General features: G+C 39.1%; 1 protein-coding gene across 5 annotated transcripts in view; it reads right to left on the bottom strand.

Annotated features, from left to right (window-relative positions):
• The window catches only part of LOC100650524 (protein unc-13 homolog B), a 377,008-nt gene that overhangs the window by 306,483 nt on the left and 53,149 nt on the right, over positions 1–17,376 (bottom strand). For 3 of the 5 annotated variants that reach the window (XM_048406368.1, XM_048406369.1, XM_048406371.1), the window contains exons 5-6: positions 11,889–12,012; positions 3,327–3,416 (exon numbers count right to left, since the gene is read on the bottom strand). In XM_048406368.1, the coding sequence (XP_048262325.1) occupies positions 3,327–3,416; positions 11,889–12,012 (214 nt within the window). The remainder of the gene's footprint in view (positions 1–3,326; positions 3,417–11,888; positions 12,013–17,376) is intronic. The other 2 variants (XM_048406370.1, XM_048406372.1) reach the window with 1 other exon arrangement.

Below are 17,376 nucleotides of genomic sequence, written 5' to 3'. Positions count from 1 at the left end.
GAAACGAAAGTTATGCACGAAAGGGGGAAAAACTCTCGAGAGTTTTGTCCTCAGTCGATTCAACTTAATATCGACCAATTGAACAGAAGTTGCTCATTCATCGTTCATATCTCTCCGCGGAGCTAATTCGGACAGAACGATCGAAATATCATTTTTTGTTTCTTTAACTCTGTATAGACATAACCGATCGAACTATTGTGGGTCTACGAACACTTGGGAGAGTGTACAAACCAAAACTAATTTAATTAACATATTCTCCAAAATTAAAATAATCAAATATCGTCTCCTACGCGTTAAACAATCGTGAATTAAGGGATGCGTAAAAATGGAACAAATATATAGGAACTGACATCTTTTCTACTTCATCATTCATCGTATCACGAATACGAAATAACGGAATTACTAATTAAGGAACCGATTTCCGCGGCCGACGTGTCCAAGGAAAAGTCATTTCCTTTTCTTTTATCTCTCATCGCAACTTATTACTACATTTAACCTATAAAAATACTTCCTATAGGCTATCAAACGAAGTTCTCTTTCACTACGTGCTTCACTCAACAACACGGTGCTGTCTCTTAAAAGGCACGCAACGTTCGGTTACTACGTCGAACCGGTGTGTGCTCTAAAAATCAACTTTCCGAACGAATGGAGAATAAAGTAGAATCAAAAGCAACAAAATAGCCCGGGAGGCAGCCGGTGGACGACTCGTCACGATGGCCGTTCCTCCCGTTCTCTTCGCGAAGCAGAGAAAGTGGCGACAACGAGAAAACGTCGTCGCGTCGTCGCGATCTCGCTCGCGACGACATTCGACAGAAAAGACAGAAGACAGACAGACAGACAGACAGACAGACAAAGAGAAAAACAGTGAGGCAGAGAGAAACGTAAGAATAAAAACAGAGAGAAATAGAGGGAAAGAAAGAAAATGAGAGAGAGACAGACAGAGAGAGAGAAAAGGGAAGAGAGAGACAGAGAGACAGACAGAGAAAAAAGGACCTCAAAAGCAGAAACGTGAAAAATTCCAAATCCACGGTTCCCTTGATTTAATTCGCGCAAGCATACGCCAATCTGACACGTACGTGTCACGTGAAAAACATAGCTTGTTTTGGAAAGAATGCTGTGCATGGTACGTGTTATATGTCTGCTTACGTATGTGTGTAGGTGTGCGTCGACATGAGTCCTTTTTTCTGAAAGCTGCGACGATTGCTCGGTTCGTATCACAGGTGTGTGTGTGTGTGCGCAGACTCGATAAACGATAAAGGATAATAGAAAATAATGGGAAGGAGTATCGGTTCGTCGATATCTTGCCACCGGTGATTTTCGCGGTTGAAAACTTCCTCCCGGCCTTATCACTCCGGTCCTATAGGTAACGCGACCATGCCGTTGATAGAATAATTAAAGTCGTTTAATCAATCAACAAAGTACACCGGTAACGACTGAAACGAGTTTCAATGGCGTGACTTATCCACCGAATTCTAACCAGCCTGTCCAACGAGCATGTATACACGCGGTATAACTCAAAGGTCTACCCCCTACAATTAAGTTAATGAAACACGATCGAAGGGTGGGCGAATATACAAAACCGTGAAACACCCCTGAGGCCGGAATTGGGGGGAGGGGAATACTAAAAAGGAAAGAAACGGAAAAGGGTAGTAAAAGAGAACGGAAGGAAAAATGTACGTCACGGGAAACGGGGAAAGTGTGTCATTTCGACATTTAAAATAATCTCGCAACTGATGAGAACTCGGCTCTCTCTTTCTCTTTCTCTCTCACTCTCTCGTCGATCAATCGAGCCAACGGGCGGAGGGGTTAACCGTATTTATGTAATATCTGAAAGTACGTTTAATAATTTTGTAAAAATATTAAACGGAGACGTTGCATCGAGAACGCTTAATGGAATTCCATAATTCAATCGGGGATTTCTCCCTCGAATATAATTTAAAGCCGGAAATTCCTTTTTCGATAAGTCAACTCTCGGTATCGACTCGTCCTGGAGTTAAGCTTCCTCCCATTTTCTTCCACCGACGCGTTAGAAAAGTCGCCGCCTTCCATTCCACGCCACCTTTATTTCCTTCTTTTCTAAACATCTCATTTACGTACAGCGGTTGGCGAAAATGTCTGCACATTTATGGAAACTTGCTGTATACATATTATACGAAACCGTTTGAAATTGCATTAGCACCAGTTTGACCATGTTCATAGACGTATGTAGAAATTACACAATATCTATTACAGACATATACGTAATGAAAAAATTAGCATATAGCGTGTTTCTGTATAAAACGCATACAATATGGACATAAACTTTCCGATGGTTCAAACATTTTCGCGAACCAGTGTATATCGCGATCTTAGATTTTCGTCGAGTCCTTCGTTAGATTAGCTTTGGCTCTAATTAATCCGCGTACATTTCCTAACCGAATGCTTTTCGTTACCACTAGACGCAAACTTGCGGACGCTTACAAGTGTTTACTCTAAAAGTATACGACCGAAGTACCGTGGCTTCGTGCTTGTAGTTGAATCAAACGCAGCTACCTCTTAATCGTTACGGTTAAAGTTGAACGTAGTTTCCAAAATGCGTCTCGATTTACGCTAAAACGTCTCGGTCGATTTTCTTCCTCCCTTGGATGGGAGGGAACGCGTAACGCGGTTGATTATCGACGATGGATTTCTTCAGCATGCTCGTCGCTCGACAATATTAAAGCGGTTTTCGATATCCGGCGAACCGATCAATCGTCGCGGAGCGCTTGACGAGCGGCGCTCCGTCTCTGAAATGGAATATACGAGGGGAAGAAGAATAGAGAAAAAGAAAGAGTGGGTGTAAAATTAGAATCGTAGTAGAAAACTCAGGTGCAGTGGCTGACGAGCAAGAAGGGGGTTACGTATCGCTAATTACGTACAAACAGCGTGGATTCTTATTTCTCGTGGATCGTGTGCGCGTTTCATTGGTTTCGAAACCTTGCGCTGTAAGCGTCTCGGCGCTAACAAATGTAAACGCAAGTCGGCGACAATGTAATAAACGAAATCACGTAAAATCGCGACCCGTTATATAATAAAAATAACGAAATGTACGCAATGATCTTTGCGAATGCAAACACGCCAAAATTACGTGTATGCCTACTACGTTTTGAGAGAAAGACGAACAAAAATCCGTGTGTTTCGTGACGTGGTTCGACGCACGATCCACGAGAAATCCACATCGTGTGGAAGTCAGATGCATTGGTCAGAAAAACCAGGATATTAAAAGCGAAACGAAGATCTCGGGATCAAGGACGATCCTGAAGTCAGGACGGTCCTACGATCAGGACCAAGGATCTTGACGAGGGTACCTGAGCCACACATGGGCCGGGCTGCTCGCAACTGCATTGCCGTTTCACTCGTTAGCAGGGCTTTCCATCTCGTTCGTTGTTCGCATTTTCCTGATTGGTCAGAGACTGATCAGACTGAAGATCGGCCGTGCATGATCCGATTAGCGATCATGTCCTAATTTTTCAGCCCTTCAACGTTTGAGATCCATCGCCTACCAGCGATTACCAAAGATGATATCTTTAACGATTTCTATTATACTTCGATTAGAATGAATTTTCATTTCAATCTATTCGTATGCAGTTATTTTATTATACTTACACGATGGAAAAGGGTTTAAATCCCGTTTCATTATTTTTCGTTTCTATTCCAAGATCGTTCTACCTTAGACGAGCGATTTGTTTTGGAAAGAAAACAAAATAATTCAAGGAAAACAATCCTTCCTTTGTTTCTTTGATTTAAGAAGATGTTGATAATCGTTGCTTTGAGCGATTATCCCTTTGTTTGCAAATGGCTATAGTGCACCGATTTGCATGATTTATGATATACTACGGCACAAAGTCAGAATCCAAAGAATCAATAATAAATCGAGCTGGATAAAGAGAAACAATGAAACTTTCAATTTGTTGCCAATATTCCACCCCGCGTTATTTCGATCGAACTTCTAGCACCGTATACGGCAATTTCTTAGTAAGAACAAGGTAGAAAGAGGTTAGCGTGTATAGAAATTTTCTATCTACATATCTATACCACTAGAATCTATACGACAAGACGTACTTTCCAATATCTATCTTTGTACTTGCCTGTCTTTACCGCCTCTCTTAGAACAGTTAATTGAGCACGTCACAAATGGCATTTATAACAACTTTCCTTAACGCTCTTTATATTAGGTTATTAGTTTAAATAATTACTATAGAACTGACAGTATTGACGATACTAGTTACTAACATTTGGTGTCGATGTTCGCTAGTACGATTACAGTGAAATCTTTTATCTTCAGAGTCGGAGATCTCTTAGACTACCACGCGTCACGCTCCGATCTCCCAGATTTAACATGATCTTTATACAACGTTGAAATACGTAAACAATTTTACGAAAATTCCCTAAAATGGAAACGTTGAAAAAAAAGTTAAAAAAGATCTTTGACTTATAATTATTATACGATACAGTAACCAAAATCTATACTCATCTCGCTGAGGTCAAGAAAAATCCCATTATATCGTATGACACCCTCACGAACATACGGAAAACTCAAAGGACAATCAGTGTATTTCAAACTTTCGTCAAAAATAATTTATGCCGTGATTAATACCATCCGGAAATTAAAACAACGCATCGTACGTATCGATAAGAACGAATGAACGTGTTAATCCACGCTTCGTGTGTAATTAAACTTCCTGCCTCTATCGTCCATCGCGCAATTTTTCTCTTCGTAACGTATCTTGGCCCCGGTGCCAACGATACTATTGAACATTCGCTTTATCGCGAGAAGCTGGTACATCGCAGCCGATAGTCATCTTACTTTTTCATCGTCGTGAGCGCGTATCCCTCCAACATATCGATACTTTGCTCGATAAACAGACTCTTTCGACTTCGTTGATCGTATCACGCAGCTATCCTTTATCTGTTCTCCGATACTGATTCTCCTTCTCTTTGTGCAACAAAACGATACGGAGGAGCAAGGAAGAACGAACGAAACGTGATCGGGTCGATCTTCCTCTCGGTAGACAGGAGGTTCACGAGCGAGTAAGAACCATCAGGGGGATCAAGGAGCGAGACAAACAAACGGGAAGATACGGGAGAAAAGAGGGTGGAAGAGGAACGGCTCGGTTGTTTCGCGAGAGAAGATCTTATCCTCGCGTTGCATCCTGGGAATCCGAAATAACAGCCCAGATTCGAGCAGAACTTGCGCGAATCCGGCAAGTGAATTTCAAAAGTACAATCCGAGTGGCCAAGTAGTCGAAATAATTGCCAGCGCAGCGTCGGCTTGAGTTTAAATCCCATGGATGCGGTCGATTGTGTGTGGTAGAATTTTTAATATGTACAATTTTAAATATTTATATTTTATTTATTTATATAACGATTTTAAATATGCATATTTTTAAATACGAGAGAGGACACATGGACGACTTTAAAGGAACATACACATAGGTAGTCGTTTTTCTTCTTTTAAATCGGTATAATTTATTTTTCGATTTAATAGTAGGACCTCAAAGATTTCGTTTCACTTGGAAAATTCCTATTATTATTACTTTAATCGTTTATGACGTTTCTTTGATTCCTCTAACAAATAACACTGTTAAATATTATTTTGTCGAGTCATATTCGATTTTCGTTCGTTCTTTCATTTTCGTATCGATCAACTGTCTTTGATCGATGTTGGTTGTATGTAAAGAATAAGCAATCAATCATTCAGTACGTGATTTTCAAGAACTGAAATAATATGGAAGTATAAAGTAATTGACTTGAGTTTGGAAATTCATAGAGATTCTGATCAGTTTGTCAATAATTAAGTGATATCCTCTGATATTCAATTAATAATATAATTCTTTCGTGTTGCTCTTATACGTTGTTCGATGTTGTTTTAGAAAAATATAGTTAGACAGTAACAAATTTCTATCACGTTTTCGACAATAAATTCGGTCTAAAATTCCGTTACAATACATTGCAGCGTACAGCTACAATAGAACGACGTTGTAGTATACTAAATCTGACATTAAAGACTGCGATCTAGGTCGTAACAAACGCTTAATTAACGTAAATTTGCAAATCCCGCCGAGAATAGAGAAAATTTCCTTCATTTGTGAAAGCTAATTAGAGGCACAAACTACGACTTCGTCTAACTTGTCTATGGAGCAATTCGGAGCAGACGGGGGATTCTTTTAAAGTACACGTAATTAGACACTACAAACATTTGAAAACTCTGTTGAAATATGAAGTGGATACGAAAAGCATTCTACGCAGAACGACAAGAGGAAAACTCCACCTTTCAAGCAACTTCCACCTTTATCGCATTTTATCTTGGCGATTTTAACCTACCCTGTCGTATCAACATTTGCGTAAAAAGATATGTAAATATAAAAAAGGTGTTAAATACGTATATACCTATAATACAAGTTTATAAACACATGCAATCACGCAATGAATGTAAATTTTTTACTAAAAATAATTAATTCCGTGTAGGCAGAAAATTTGCTATGCTATCGTAATCGTAACAAAGCAATTGTATTTTCCATCTTTACGCCGTAATTTTATCGGCGATCAATCATTCTCTCGACAACAAAGAGAAGAAAATAGAGAAAAACATAACACCATGGTAATTAAATTACGTATTCTCGGTCGTTAAAATTCTTCTCCTCGACGAGCTTAATATTCAAAACGAAGGATCACCGCGTTGCCCCGCACCGCGCCAAGCGTTTTCAGCGTACGAGCAAGCGCCAACAAAAAGTACGCGAAAGAAACGATGGAACAGCGTGCAGCATTCGGCGGAATTCCATTAAACTAGTTGACGTGGATCGAGAAACGGAAGGAACACGCAGAGGGAAAACGCGAGAAGGAGGGAGAAAAACAAGGAGAGACGAACCAAGAGAGAAAGCGGGAAAGAACGGGGAGAGGAAAAAAGGGAAAAGGAGCGCTGGGTGAAACGTCAGCTTTCGTTGCCGGTAGGTTTATTATAAACGGCCTCGTTTTCTTCGTTTCGCAACACGGTCAAGTGGAGCATCGCGTGGTGAAAAATAATTTGCGCCTCTGCGTCGAGAAAGCTACTGCCACAACTGAACCGAGGTTCTTTCCAAACTAAGAGAAACGGAAGGAAAATTTCGTCATCGCGAAACGACGATCGGGCACGAATTATTCGCGAATCGGTCGTGAAATCGGTCGACAATCCCCCGTTGTCCGGTTTGTCGGTGTAAATTTAAAAAAGCGCGTTGATGAAAAAAGTTTCGGCGATCAACGAACCGCGACGCAACTTTTTTAACGAGTCATCGAAGTATCGCGCGCTCCCACGACCACCAATATGAATATAATAGCGTTTCGAGCGCGCTCAAAACTTTCCGTAAACGATGTAAAATAATTGAAAATTTTTCGTCGTATTTCGATGGAGGATCGATCGCGGATAAAGACGTGAGTCGAGATTAATCTAAAACGATGAATATAGTTCTTGAAATTCAACGTTGCGCAAAAGTGGAAAATGAATATCGCGATAGAGAAAATCCTATGTATGTGCTTCCGACTGAAAGAGAAAAAAAGGAGTCGTTTAAATTTGTTATACTTTTGAACATTAAGAAAAACCTTCAAACAACGTTACGCTGTATCTTCAACAATCTTTTGGAACCAACATTTTTTAATAATCGTTATGAAATCGATTAGTATAAAAATGATATAAAATAAAATACAATAATAGAAATATCATTTATCAAGTGATGTTTCTTTCAAATGCAAACATTTCTATACGATCTATAGGGGTTTCTTATCCTCGATCGTTTATAAAAGTTAAGAAATTGGAGCCGGTGAAAGAACCACGACTGAATCGTAACGTGTCGTTAACCCTGTTTCGAGAGAACCAAGGATCGATAGTAATGGATCGTTGATGTGTCGGTGACCGGGCAATGTATGAAAGCATGCTACTTTCAGAAGAGAAGAACCGAACGAGCCCTCTATCCATCCCCTGAGAATAAAAAGTTCGATGAAAGCCCCCGCGCACTTGCTACATTCTTATGCAAAAGTCGTAAAAACGGTAGACTTGTTGCTAGGAGAATGGCGTCAAAATGCCGAAAACAAATAACATACGTACTATTGGAAAGCTCGAAGATCGTCGTCGTAAAGTTACGATTGTACCGCTACCGATACTGTATACCTCGATTGTTCTTTGACAGTACGCGTATCGATCCACTATCGTACTACGTACACTTATTTCTTCTGTACGCTACGTTACGCTACGTACTGAAATAATATGATCATTGAAGAAATATGAATAACGAAATGCTATTTATATTCGTTTTACTTATGTTTACTTTTCCTACTTCTTTCCTTTCTCGTACCCGATAAGATTAATCTTGCTCGACTTTGCGTTTATTAACGAGAATTCGCGTGAGTGGAATTTGCTTCTTGGCAATTATTCCCTGAGATTTGATTGCTTAGATCGAGGCAGCGACGTTCGAGAAATAGGCTACGCGAGGTACAAAAGAAAGAATACCGCTGCAGAAGGCTATCTACTACCTAGGCAATTGCAAGAATTAATTTCCGCCGACTCTTGCAGAGAATGTCTTCTCCTTACTTATAAGATTCTTCGAAGCACCGTTATTCCGTCTTAAAGATTCTAAAAGTGCCCCTATCTTTTCAACACTCGAACTTTGAACACCTTCCGTTTGCAAAATTACCTTCAAAATTCATTCTTTGTTTCTAATTAGAAAAATTTGCAAATTATTGAGCTTCAAAAAAAAAAAAAAGAAAAAAACTCCATCTACAGCGCAGGAGAACGACGAGAAAGTCAATTTCGGTCGTGAAATCGCTATCTAAATTCGTTATCTTCTATCTTTCTTCAAAATTGTTTACGTTTTCCACACACGGGCCCGTTTTTTCCAAAAATACCAGTTATCTGTTGCTCTAAATCAGTCGGAGTTATGCTCGTTGCCCATAGGAAGTCGGATTTACATTTTTTCGCAGTTATTCTGCGCCTTGCTATAAATAATGCATGTTTCTCGCATTGCGTTACATACGGATCAGATCGACGCGTGTATGCAATCATTTGTGGCAGCAATACCGTTCTTTCTGTCACGGAATTCCTCCTGGCCTGCACTTTAATATCGATCGTTCGAGATTAACAAGCCTGGAACGAAGAAAGATCGTAAACAAACCATTTTAAACTCATCAAAACTTCTTACGATTCTTTCCTTTTATCGAGCTTATTAACGGTGTTAGTTCGCGTCCAGATTTAGTAATACATTTTTAGCAATTAATTTTTAACGACGCTAGATCCGACGTGTTGAAACCTCGTTCCGTGCCTTGTGCACGACTTCCTATGTAGCGTGTTTCGACCGTGTTTTATCGCGAGCGAAATCAAGAAAATAAGCCGGCGAGAATCGTTTCACGTCCGCGTTAATTTTTCAGAAAGGCGGGCGAACAACGGAACAAAGATTGTTACAAAGGCCAGCAGAAAGTGGCAAAAGTTTCGGCGGAAGATACGAAACTTGGCGAATCTTTCCTATTTTCATCCACGCGCATTACAACCACGCGTTTTCCTTTCGATATACTTTCCTTGGTAACACGTAAGTGCATAGAAGCATTTTCGTAAGTGTCGGGGCACAAACAAAGGAAAATAAAACGAATCTAAAGAATCGCTAGGAACTTAGAACCTCAGGAGTTGCTGTCTCGTTTGTAACTTTGGACTATGTGACACTCGTATATGTTGTATATGACACCGTACAAGAATCCTGTCCATTACGTATGTACACATAACAAAATAAGTTTCTTTCCCTTCGTATTTATCGCCTATATCAATCTACACGTTTATATTATTATCTTCTTCGTTATATTTATATCAAACATTCTATATTTTATTTAACCGTATACTGTTAATTATACTATTAATCGCATAATCGCTAATTCATTATTTTCATTCAATCATTGTAAATCATGTTTACAAATTCTTTTTCGCCTATACTTTACATATTTACATCTATAGATACGCAAATACTTCTATTTGACTAATCATTTTCTTCCATCAATTATTACGTTCCTTGGAAGCCAGTAAGCACCCTAACCCGCATAAACCGCGGTGTGTAAGTACATACGTACATCCTACAAGCTGACAGTATTCAGCCGTGTCTGTGCCGGGCATAACGATGCATCGAGCGGCCAATATACCTACGACAGGAAGCGAACAGGCGCCAAACCAACGCCTCGACAAGTTTCTAGACGTACTCAATTAAAAGTTCCAGCCACTCGGACGGAGTGGCGCGGAGGACCGGCTGCACTGTGCACAGGGCAGAACCATTCTGTCTTCATTTTTTCTCAAGTGGATCTACGTCGATCACGAGGAAATGGCACGATCCACTGGCATTTCATTATCGCCTCGATTACACGAGTGCTGCCGGTTACTGCCAGGCAATTTCACTCGACCCCTTAGATTCACCGCTGCAATGCATCCCTACAGGCTTCCACCCTCTCGCTCCCCAACCCTATCTCCACCCCACCCCACCCGTCGCCACCTTCTTTTAGTACAACTACATCCTATTCCCTTCGTTTAACCTCTGTCTACCTCTTTCTTCCACCGGTTTAACGTTACAGTTTGTTTCCACCGATTACATCGCCTGACACTGACGATCTAGTCAGTAGGATTGGAATACGATTCGATAAGATACTTTGCATGTTAATCGTGTTTGTCAGATACGAGAGTGGCAATAGACGGTTGTGATATATAGGTAAGTTTTGGCAATCGCTGTAGGCTCGACGATATCTCGCACAGTAAAGAGCAATCTACTTGATTCACGTGATCGTACTTGGTTAACGCGTGAAAAGTATGGCGCATATTGCGTGCACCATGATGACGGTTCGTAAGGTCTTCATGTTGGGTGGGCAAGGTGGATAAATGAATAGAAAATGAATCGTGTTATCAATCGTTTGGAATGAAAATCGTGAAATACTAATTAGGATATTCATCGATTCGTTGTTTCTCCTGTGTTTTATTCGAGCGTATATTTTTTTGGTAAACGTACTAATCGGCGTTTAAGTAGAAAATGAATTTATGGATCTGCGCAACGTAGAAAATTACGTCGTTGATAACCGTCGACGTTTGTTTTAAGCTAAAATATATTTGACGCGATATCCAATATAATATCTCGATGATCGGTTATAAACGTATTGTAAAAGGCATTTGAAAAAACAAAATCTTCTTTTGGTTTTTGATCTACATACATGACAACTAATAACCATGACGAAAATTGTGAATGGATTTTCACGGCAAAAGGTCAAACGATTCGCTCTACATCGATAACGAAAACACATTAACGAGAAAGTATTTTCTCTGCTGTTTGTTTTGAATTGTAAAACGATACCTCGACAGACACTTCAAATTCACAAGCAGCATTTGATTATTTCAAATCAATTGTGTTCTCCCTTTCTCTCTATGGAAGCCATAGAAAATATCGGAATAACACAGACTGAAACAACACACAGAATCGATCGACCGAAGAAACAGAATGAACTGCTAAGGATTTCCAATGCCACATCTTTAATGGCTATTAAACATTGATCGAGACTACGGCGTATTTGCAAATCAAAGAGCTTCGCCCACGGTAATATTTTCCATTTCAAAGATACAAAGTGTCTGCTGTTTCTCCTTTTTTAATCCGACTCGATAATTGAATTACGTATTTATTTTCATATTCGCTTATTTTCTACTCCAATTATTTCAAGGGCCTACGTGACTTTTCTCCAGATTTTCAATATTAATATTCCAATTTTCTATTCATTTATCTGTAATCTGGGGTACATATATACGTTCGCGGACACGTACGCTTACATTCGACAGACATGCTTCCATCACTGTTCTACACCGAATAAGAGGGAATTTTCTGCTAACTTACCGAACGGAAGCTCCAAACGGCAGTCTATGAGAAGCGAGTGGCCAGTTGGCTTTTTCGTGCCGATAATCTCGGCGCCTCTCATCTCGAGCTCCGAATCGAGACTGACCCATTGTCCGGAACCTTCCTACAATGAAAATCAAACATTAGTAACAAAGAATAGAAACGCTACGCTCTTCTATTTATGGAATAATTGACAAGATTAAACACAAAGGGATGCAAATGCGAGTAATCAAGCATTACGAGAGAATTCAATTTTAACTTATTGCGTTCCGTCGGATTCCAAGGAAAATACAGAAATGTCACGCGACGATACGATACAGCTTTCTTCTGGAATGCCATACGCACTCGCTACGCAATGTCCACCGGCGTTCAAAATTCTGCGGGCGATTGCTTATTCTTGACACGATCGATTTTAATTGAAAAATTCCGGATAAATCGAATTGCGAGGATTTTATTCTTCATGATCACACTCTGCATATACTCCATATTATACGCGTGACGTATACATGGCTGTATGTATACATAATGTGCATACAGGATTTAATGTCGGTGGTAGAAACAGCGGCGCAGACTGGTAATGGCCATGTACCGCGACTAAAGGCATATAACACGTGTACATAAATTCTAGAAGGGCCTCTTTCCGTGGCTTCGCCGTTTCGTACTCTCAGAAACGAGCTGCGAAGCATGGCTATCAAAGTGCACGCGCGGCTGTTTGCAAATGGCATGCCGTAATTAAGGCAATTCTCTTTTATCCGCAGCTGCCGCCGGCTGCGACTTACAGCCGAAACGAACACTGCCATGGCTGAGTCGTATTTTTCCAAGTTACGCGGCCCACGTGGATCTTACCACCGTGCCGTTCCCTCTTAATTATTTGTAACGGGATCACGTTGACCAATTAACCGCCCCTAGCGATTTCATCGAAACGATACGCAGCAGGTTTCGCTATTGTTTCAAATTTACCGGCACACGCGTTCCGTTTACGAAATGGGCACGGAACTCGGCCAGGCATTGACTCGACCGAGATTCTTCTTTACCTTATCCTAATCGCGTGAATTGACTGTAACTGCCTGTGTGTCTGAATAAAAATTCATTCGTAAGAAAATGTGTAATTATACGTGTACATTGCGCGTAAAAGTAAGAAAAAGTCGATAAACCACTACTTCCTCGTGAGAAAGATCTTGGATTGAGAATATCCTGCGTCTCTACTTTCCAGCGTCGATAATATTTCATTCGGAGAAGCGCGTTAATACGGATGGTGACAAAAAAAAATTTTCTGCGCGAAAGGAAAACGTCAGCAACAATTCCGCTGAGACGAGTTTAATTCGTATCTGCGTGTTTCCACCAATATCAGTTTCACCGATGCATAAAGCGTAAGTTTGAATGAAACTTGCATGGAACGGTTCCGTAGTTCCGCGTTTAGGTCCGCATTTAGGAGCTGAATCGCAACATCGCCGGCATATTGATACATTTATGATTCACAATGTAAACGGAGGTTACGATATTCAAGAGAAGATAAGGCACTTTCGTAAATTTACGCTTCTAACATCGTGATATTGGTAGGAATGTAACGGCGGCGAGGGAAATGTAAATCGAGGCCAATTGGTTTGTTATGATAATACGGCTTTCCATTCAACGGGCTGCCTTTACTACAAATCAACTTACCTGTTTACACCTGTTGTATCAATGTTAGACTTCATACTACTGGCGTTGATTTTCGACAAGCGTACACGTGATATTCTCGCAAGCTTGTTTATTAATTTTTGAAGATTTAATAAAAAGAGAAGACGTTTTTTGGTATATACAAAGAAATTTTCAGCAAAAACAGGCAACGATATTACATTAATAACAATAATTTGACACTCGTCTTTGTTAATATTTAAAGTTCTGAACAAATGGCTTTCATTTAGCAAGGATTAAGATTTTACATCAATGGGCTTTCTGTTAAGAGCTTTGCATTGTATTCATGAGCAAAATATGACGTTTAATTATAGAAAAGATACAACAAGTGTAGTGAATCCTTCGCAGTTTGCTACCTCTGCCTTTCATTTCTCAATCCTATTTGTACTTTAATTTCAATAATAAATTTCCTGATATATTTACCTGCGAGTTACAAAATTCGAACTCTTTCGACTAATATACTAAACTAAATTAGTACCCAGAGATGCGTTACAAGTCTACCTGAAAATATAATATAATAACGACTAAAATATCACGCTTGCCTAGAAAAACCAGTTACAAGCGGATCGAAAATGCATATGCAGTTGCTTATCGCGTAACTTGCAACATTAATAAACATTTTCAGTCAACAAAAAAATGATACGAGACACGCAAATACTCCGGAGTATCTAATTAAAGATCAGGTTAAAATAAGATGGTCCTATTTTTAATACCCTTAAACGTTATCCGACACGTTATGGCAGCCAAATAGTCAAAAGCAGGTCAACGTTGGAACGTTAACAAATCATTAAAGTTGACCGCAGTCGGTGCACACGGTCGTTACCAAATTAAACTGATTGTTATGCGTGATTACAGAACCGTAAAAAATTCGATAGATTGGCCAGGGAGGAAGAGGCGACGCGACGCTGTAAAACCTCCATATATTTGATCGTTTAAAAAAAGCGCAACCTCAAACTCCAGGGCGGATTTGCGGCTTAAACGCTTGGTGACGGCTGAGCGATCAAATCAATCACGCTCCAGCGAGACCTTTGTTCCCGTTAATTTGGATTTTTACGTGCAGAACCGATCCTTTTCGACAATCTGTACGTATATTTAAAGGTCGTGCCGGCCATCTACTTAATGGCATACAGGAAATCCGACATAGGTATTCGTTGAAAATTTATTCCAGGTACAGCGGTCGAATTCGCAGCGTTGCTCAAAGGCAAAACATTTTTATTTTTCTGTGAGCAATCGACAAAAATCGAAGAATTGAAAATCTAATGGCGGAATGATTTTACTTTAATCATTAACAGTCGAGAATTTTTATCAACGCAACTAAGCTTAATGTCATACCGATGCCGTATTTTTTAAGTTTCCCATAAGTGGATAGACGTTCGCAATCTACCTCATACGATTAACATTGATATCCTAATTTGTTCTAAACGGTGGACGTAAAAATTCTTCTTGTTATTCGATTTTTATCACTCGAAAGACTGTGCCAGTCCCTGGACTCATGCAGGTATTTTACGTTTATCGCTTTCTGTTACATTTACGCACTATTACTCCATTATATTATACGAACAAATTTTATATTTCAAGTAAATTTAGCTATCACATAGACGCAAAAAGTCTATCTTTCAGTCTGTTCTCCGCTTTATCGCTGTGAAATAAAACATTCCTCCGTCAGGCAAGGATTAAGAGTTTTTAAGAAAATGTCTTCAAGAATTTTCACATGTTTCTACGGAGAATCCTGTGGATGTATAAAGAAAGAATAGAAGGAGACGCGAAGTTTATTTGCCAACGTTCTCATCAAATATCTCGTTTAAGTGAATGGATAATACACGTTAGCTCTGACTCGCGTTGCGAAACAAATAGGGATTATGTTAGGGAACTGATTCTCGTGAAAGTAAGAAACGTATCTATCCAATCCGTTTCCATAGAAATCAGGCTGTTTATCTAGAAAAAACTTTACGTATGTAATAAGACCGGAGAATGAAAACGCTCGTGAGTTATGAACAAAGTACGCGGAAAGACAAGGTCAACGATCACGATGCTTACAATTGTAAACTTTACTAATTTTACTTCCAAGGATTCGAAATCGAAAGAGGCTTTGCGAATAAAACACGTGAGAAAATCCAGAGCAAAAATAAACGTATATGTAAAGAAGTAAAGGGAACGAGAAGCGTTTCATATATATAAATAGTTTCCTATCAGAACGCATGTAAACCTACCGATGAAGTTATTAACAACACGATATAGTCATGGGTATTATTCCATTAACTAAACTGATAATGAACCACGTCTACTGTGGCTCGTGCTTCGATAGTAACAATATCGATAGGTAGCTACAAATTTCGAGATTTAGGAAAGGGTCGGTTCATTGTTAATGCCGTTGCTCCGAAACTACTCTAATAGATCGCTTAAACAATGATGCCATTTAATGTACTTGCTTAACTGATCGTAGTACGTAAACATATCTATGTTACGTGATAAATAAGAGAAAATAAGAAGAAGATTTAAAATACAGTTAAAGCTTTTGTGGCTAAATATGTCTGCAAATATGTCATTTTATTCGTAAATAGGAAAAGTATTGTACGCGGGTTAATCGAAAAATTAATAAGAATACCACAAAGTAACAATATTCCATAATATATACGCATTAAGTGACAATATAAAAACAATGACTATGACTATGATATCGCGATACAATCACGGTATAGGGTACTAAATTTCTTATGAAAGTGGAATTTAGGGTATAATTATGTAATTTTGGAGCATTATTGTGGTATTCTAATGGTCGTAACGATGTTAATAAATTCGATAATCTACGATCTAAGAACGCTGGCAATCTAGAAACCTTAACGATGCTGTGATATTAGGATATTATAGATATGAAGCTTCTAATCTCTGTGACCTTGATACTAAGGGGATCTTGAGTCCAAGGTAGACCAAAGGAAAATGTGACTCCTGATAAGGTATGAAATTCCTACGAGACAGGAAGTCTTCGACGCCAAGCTGACTTCTAGGATATGGTAACCCAAAGACGAAAGTGATCTCTAAGGTGTTCCCTGGAATTAAAGAAACTTTTCAAACACGTCAATAAAGATCAAAATAATCTCTAACGTGATGTAACTCTGCCCTAAAAGCAGATCTATAAAATTACAGTAATTTCAACCTTGGCTTCAGTCAAAATAACCTCCAAGGACTAAAGTAACTTGAGTGACAAAATTACTTCGAGATTAAAGTAATTTCCAGACTATAGTATTGCAGGGACCAAGGTGACGTTACTACCAACGAGATCCCATAGGAATAAACTGTTCTTATCTAAATTGATTTCGAAACAGTGTGAAAGCTAAAGTTAAATTAATTTTTGTACATTAAGAGGAAATAATATTCTCTTGTAAATAATCTTCTGTACGAGAATAATAGATACTTCTCATATCCTGGTCTACGTTTTATTTCAGTACAGCTTACACGATAAGAAGCTTGATGTCTAATATGTATGTATGTATGTATGTATGTATGTATGTATGTATGTATGTATGTATATATAATATATCCATAACCCTAGTAGTGTATAACGCTATCAGCTTGAGTTTTCAATAATATCATATTTCCTTAAAAGTACGTATGTTTAGTACGATTAAAACTTATATTTGAGTGTATATACGTATATTTTCATCGTAGATAAATACCTCGTAATTTCAAATGTTGTCATCTGACAGTAGAAACGCGCCAAATCCAATGTTTCGCTCCCAATCCAAAACTCACATGTTACTATTACGGGAAGCTACTTATCCACACTATCGTTACAAAGATTCTGATATATTTA

This window comes from Bombus terrestris, chromosome 6 (assembly GCF_910591885.1).
Source record: "Bombus terrestris chromosome 6, iyBomTerr1.2, whole genome shotgun sequence".
Classification (NCBI taxonomy): domain Eukaryota; kingdom Metazoa; phylum Arthropoda; class Insecta; order Hymenoptera; family Apidae; genus Bombus; species Bombus terrestris.
The sequence above is the reverse complement of the archived record's forward strand: the minus strand, read 5'-3'. Positions and strand labels throughout refer to the sequence as shown.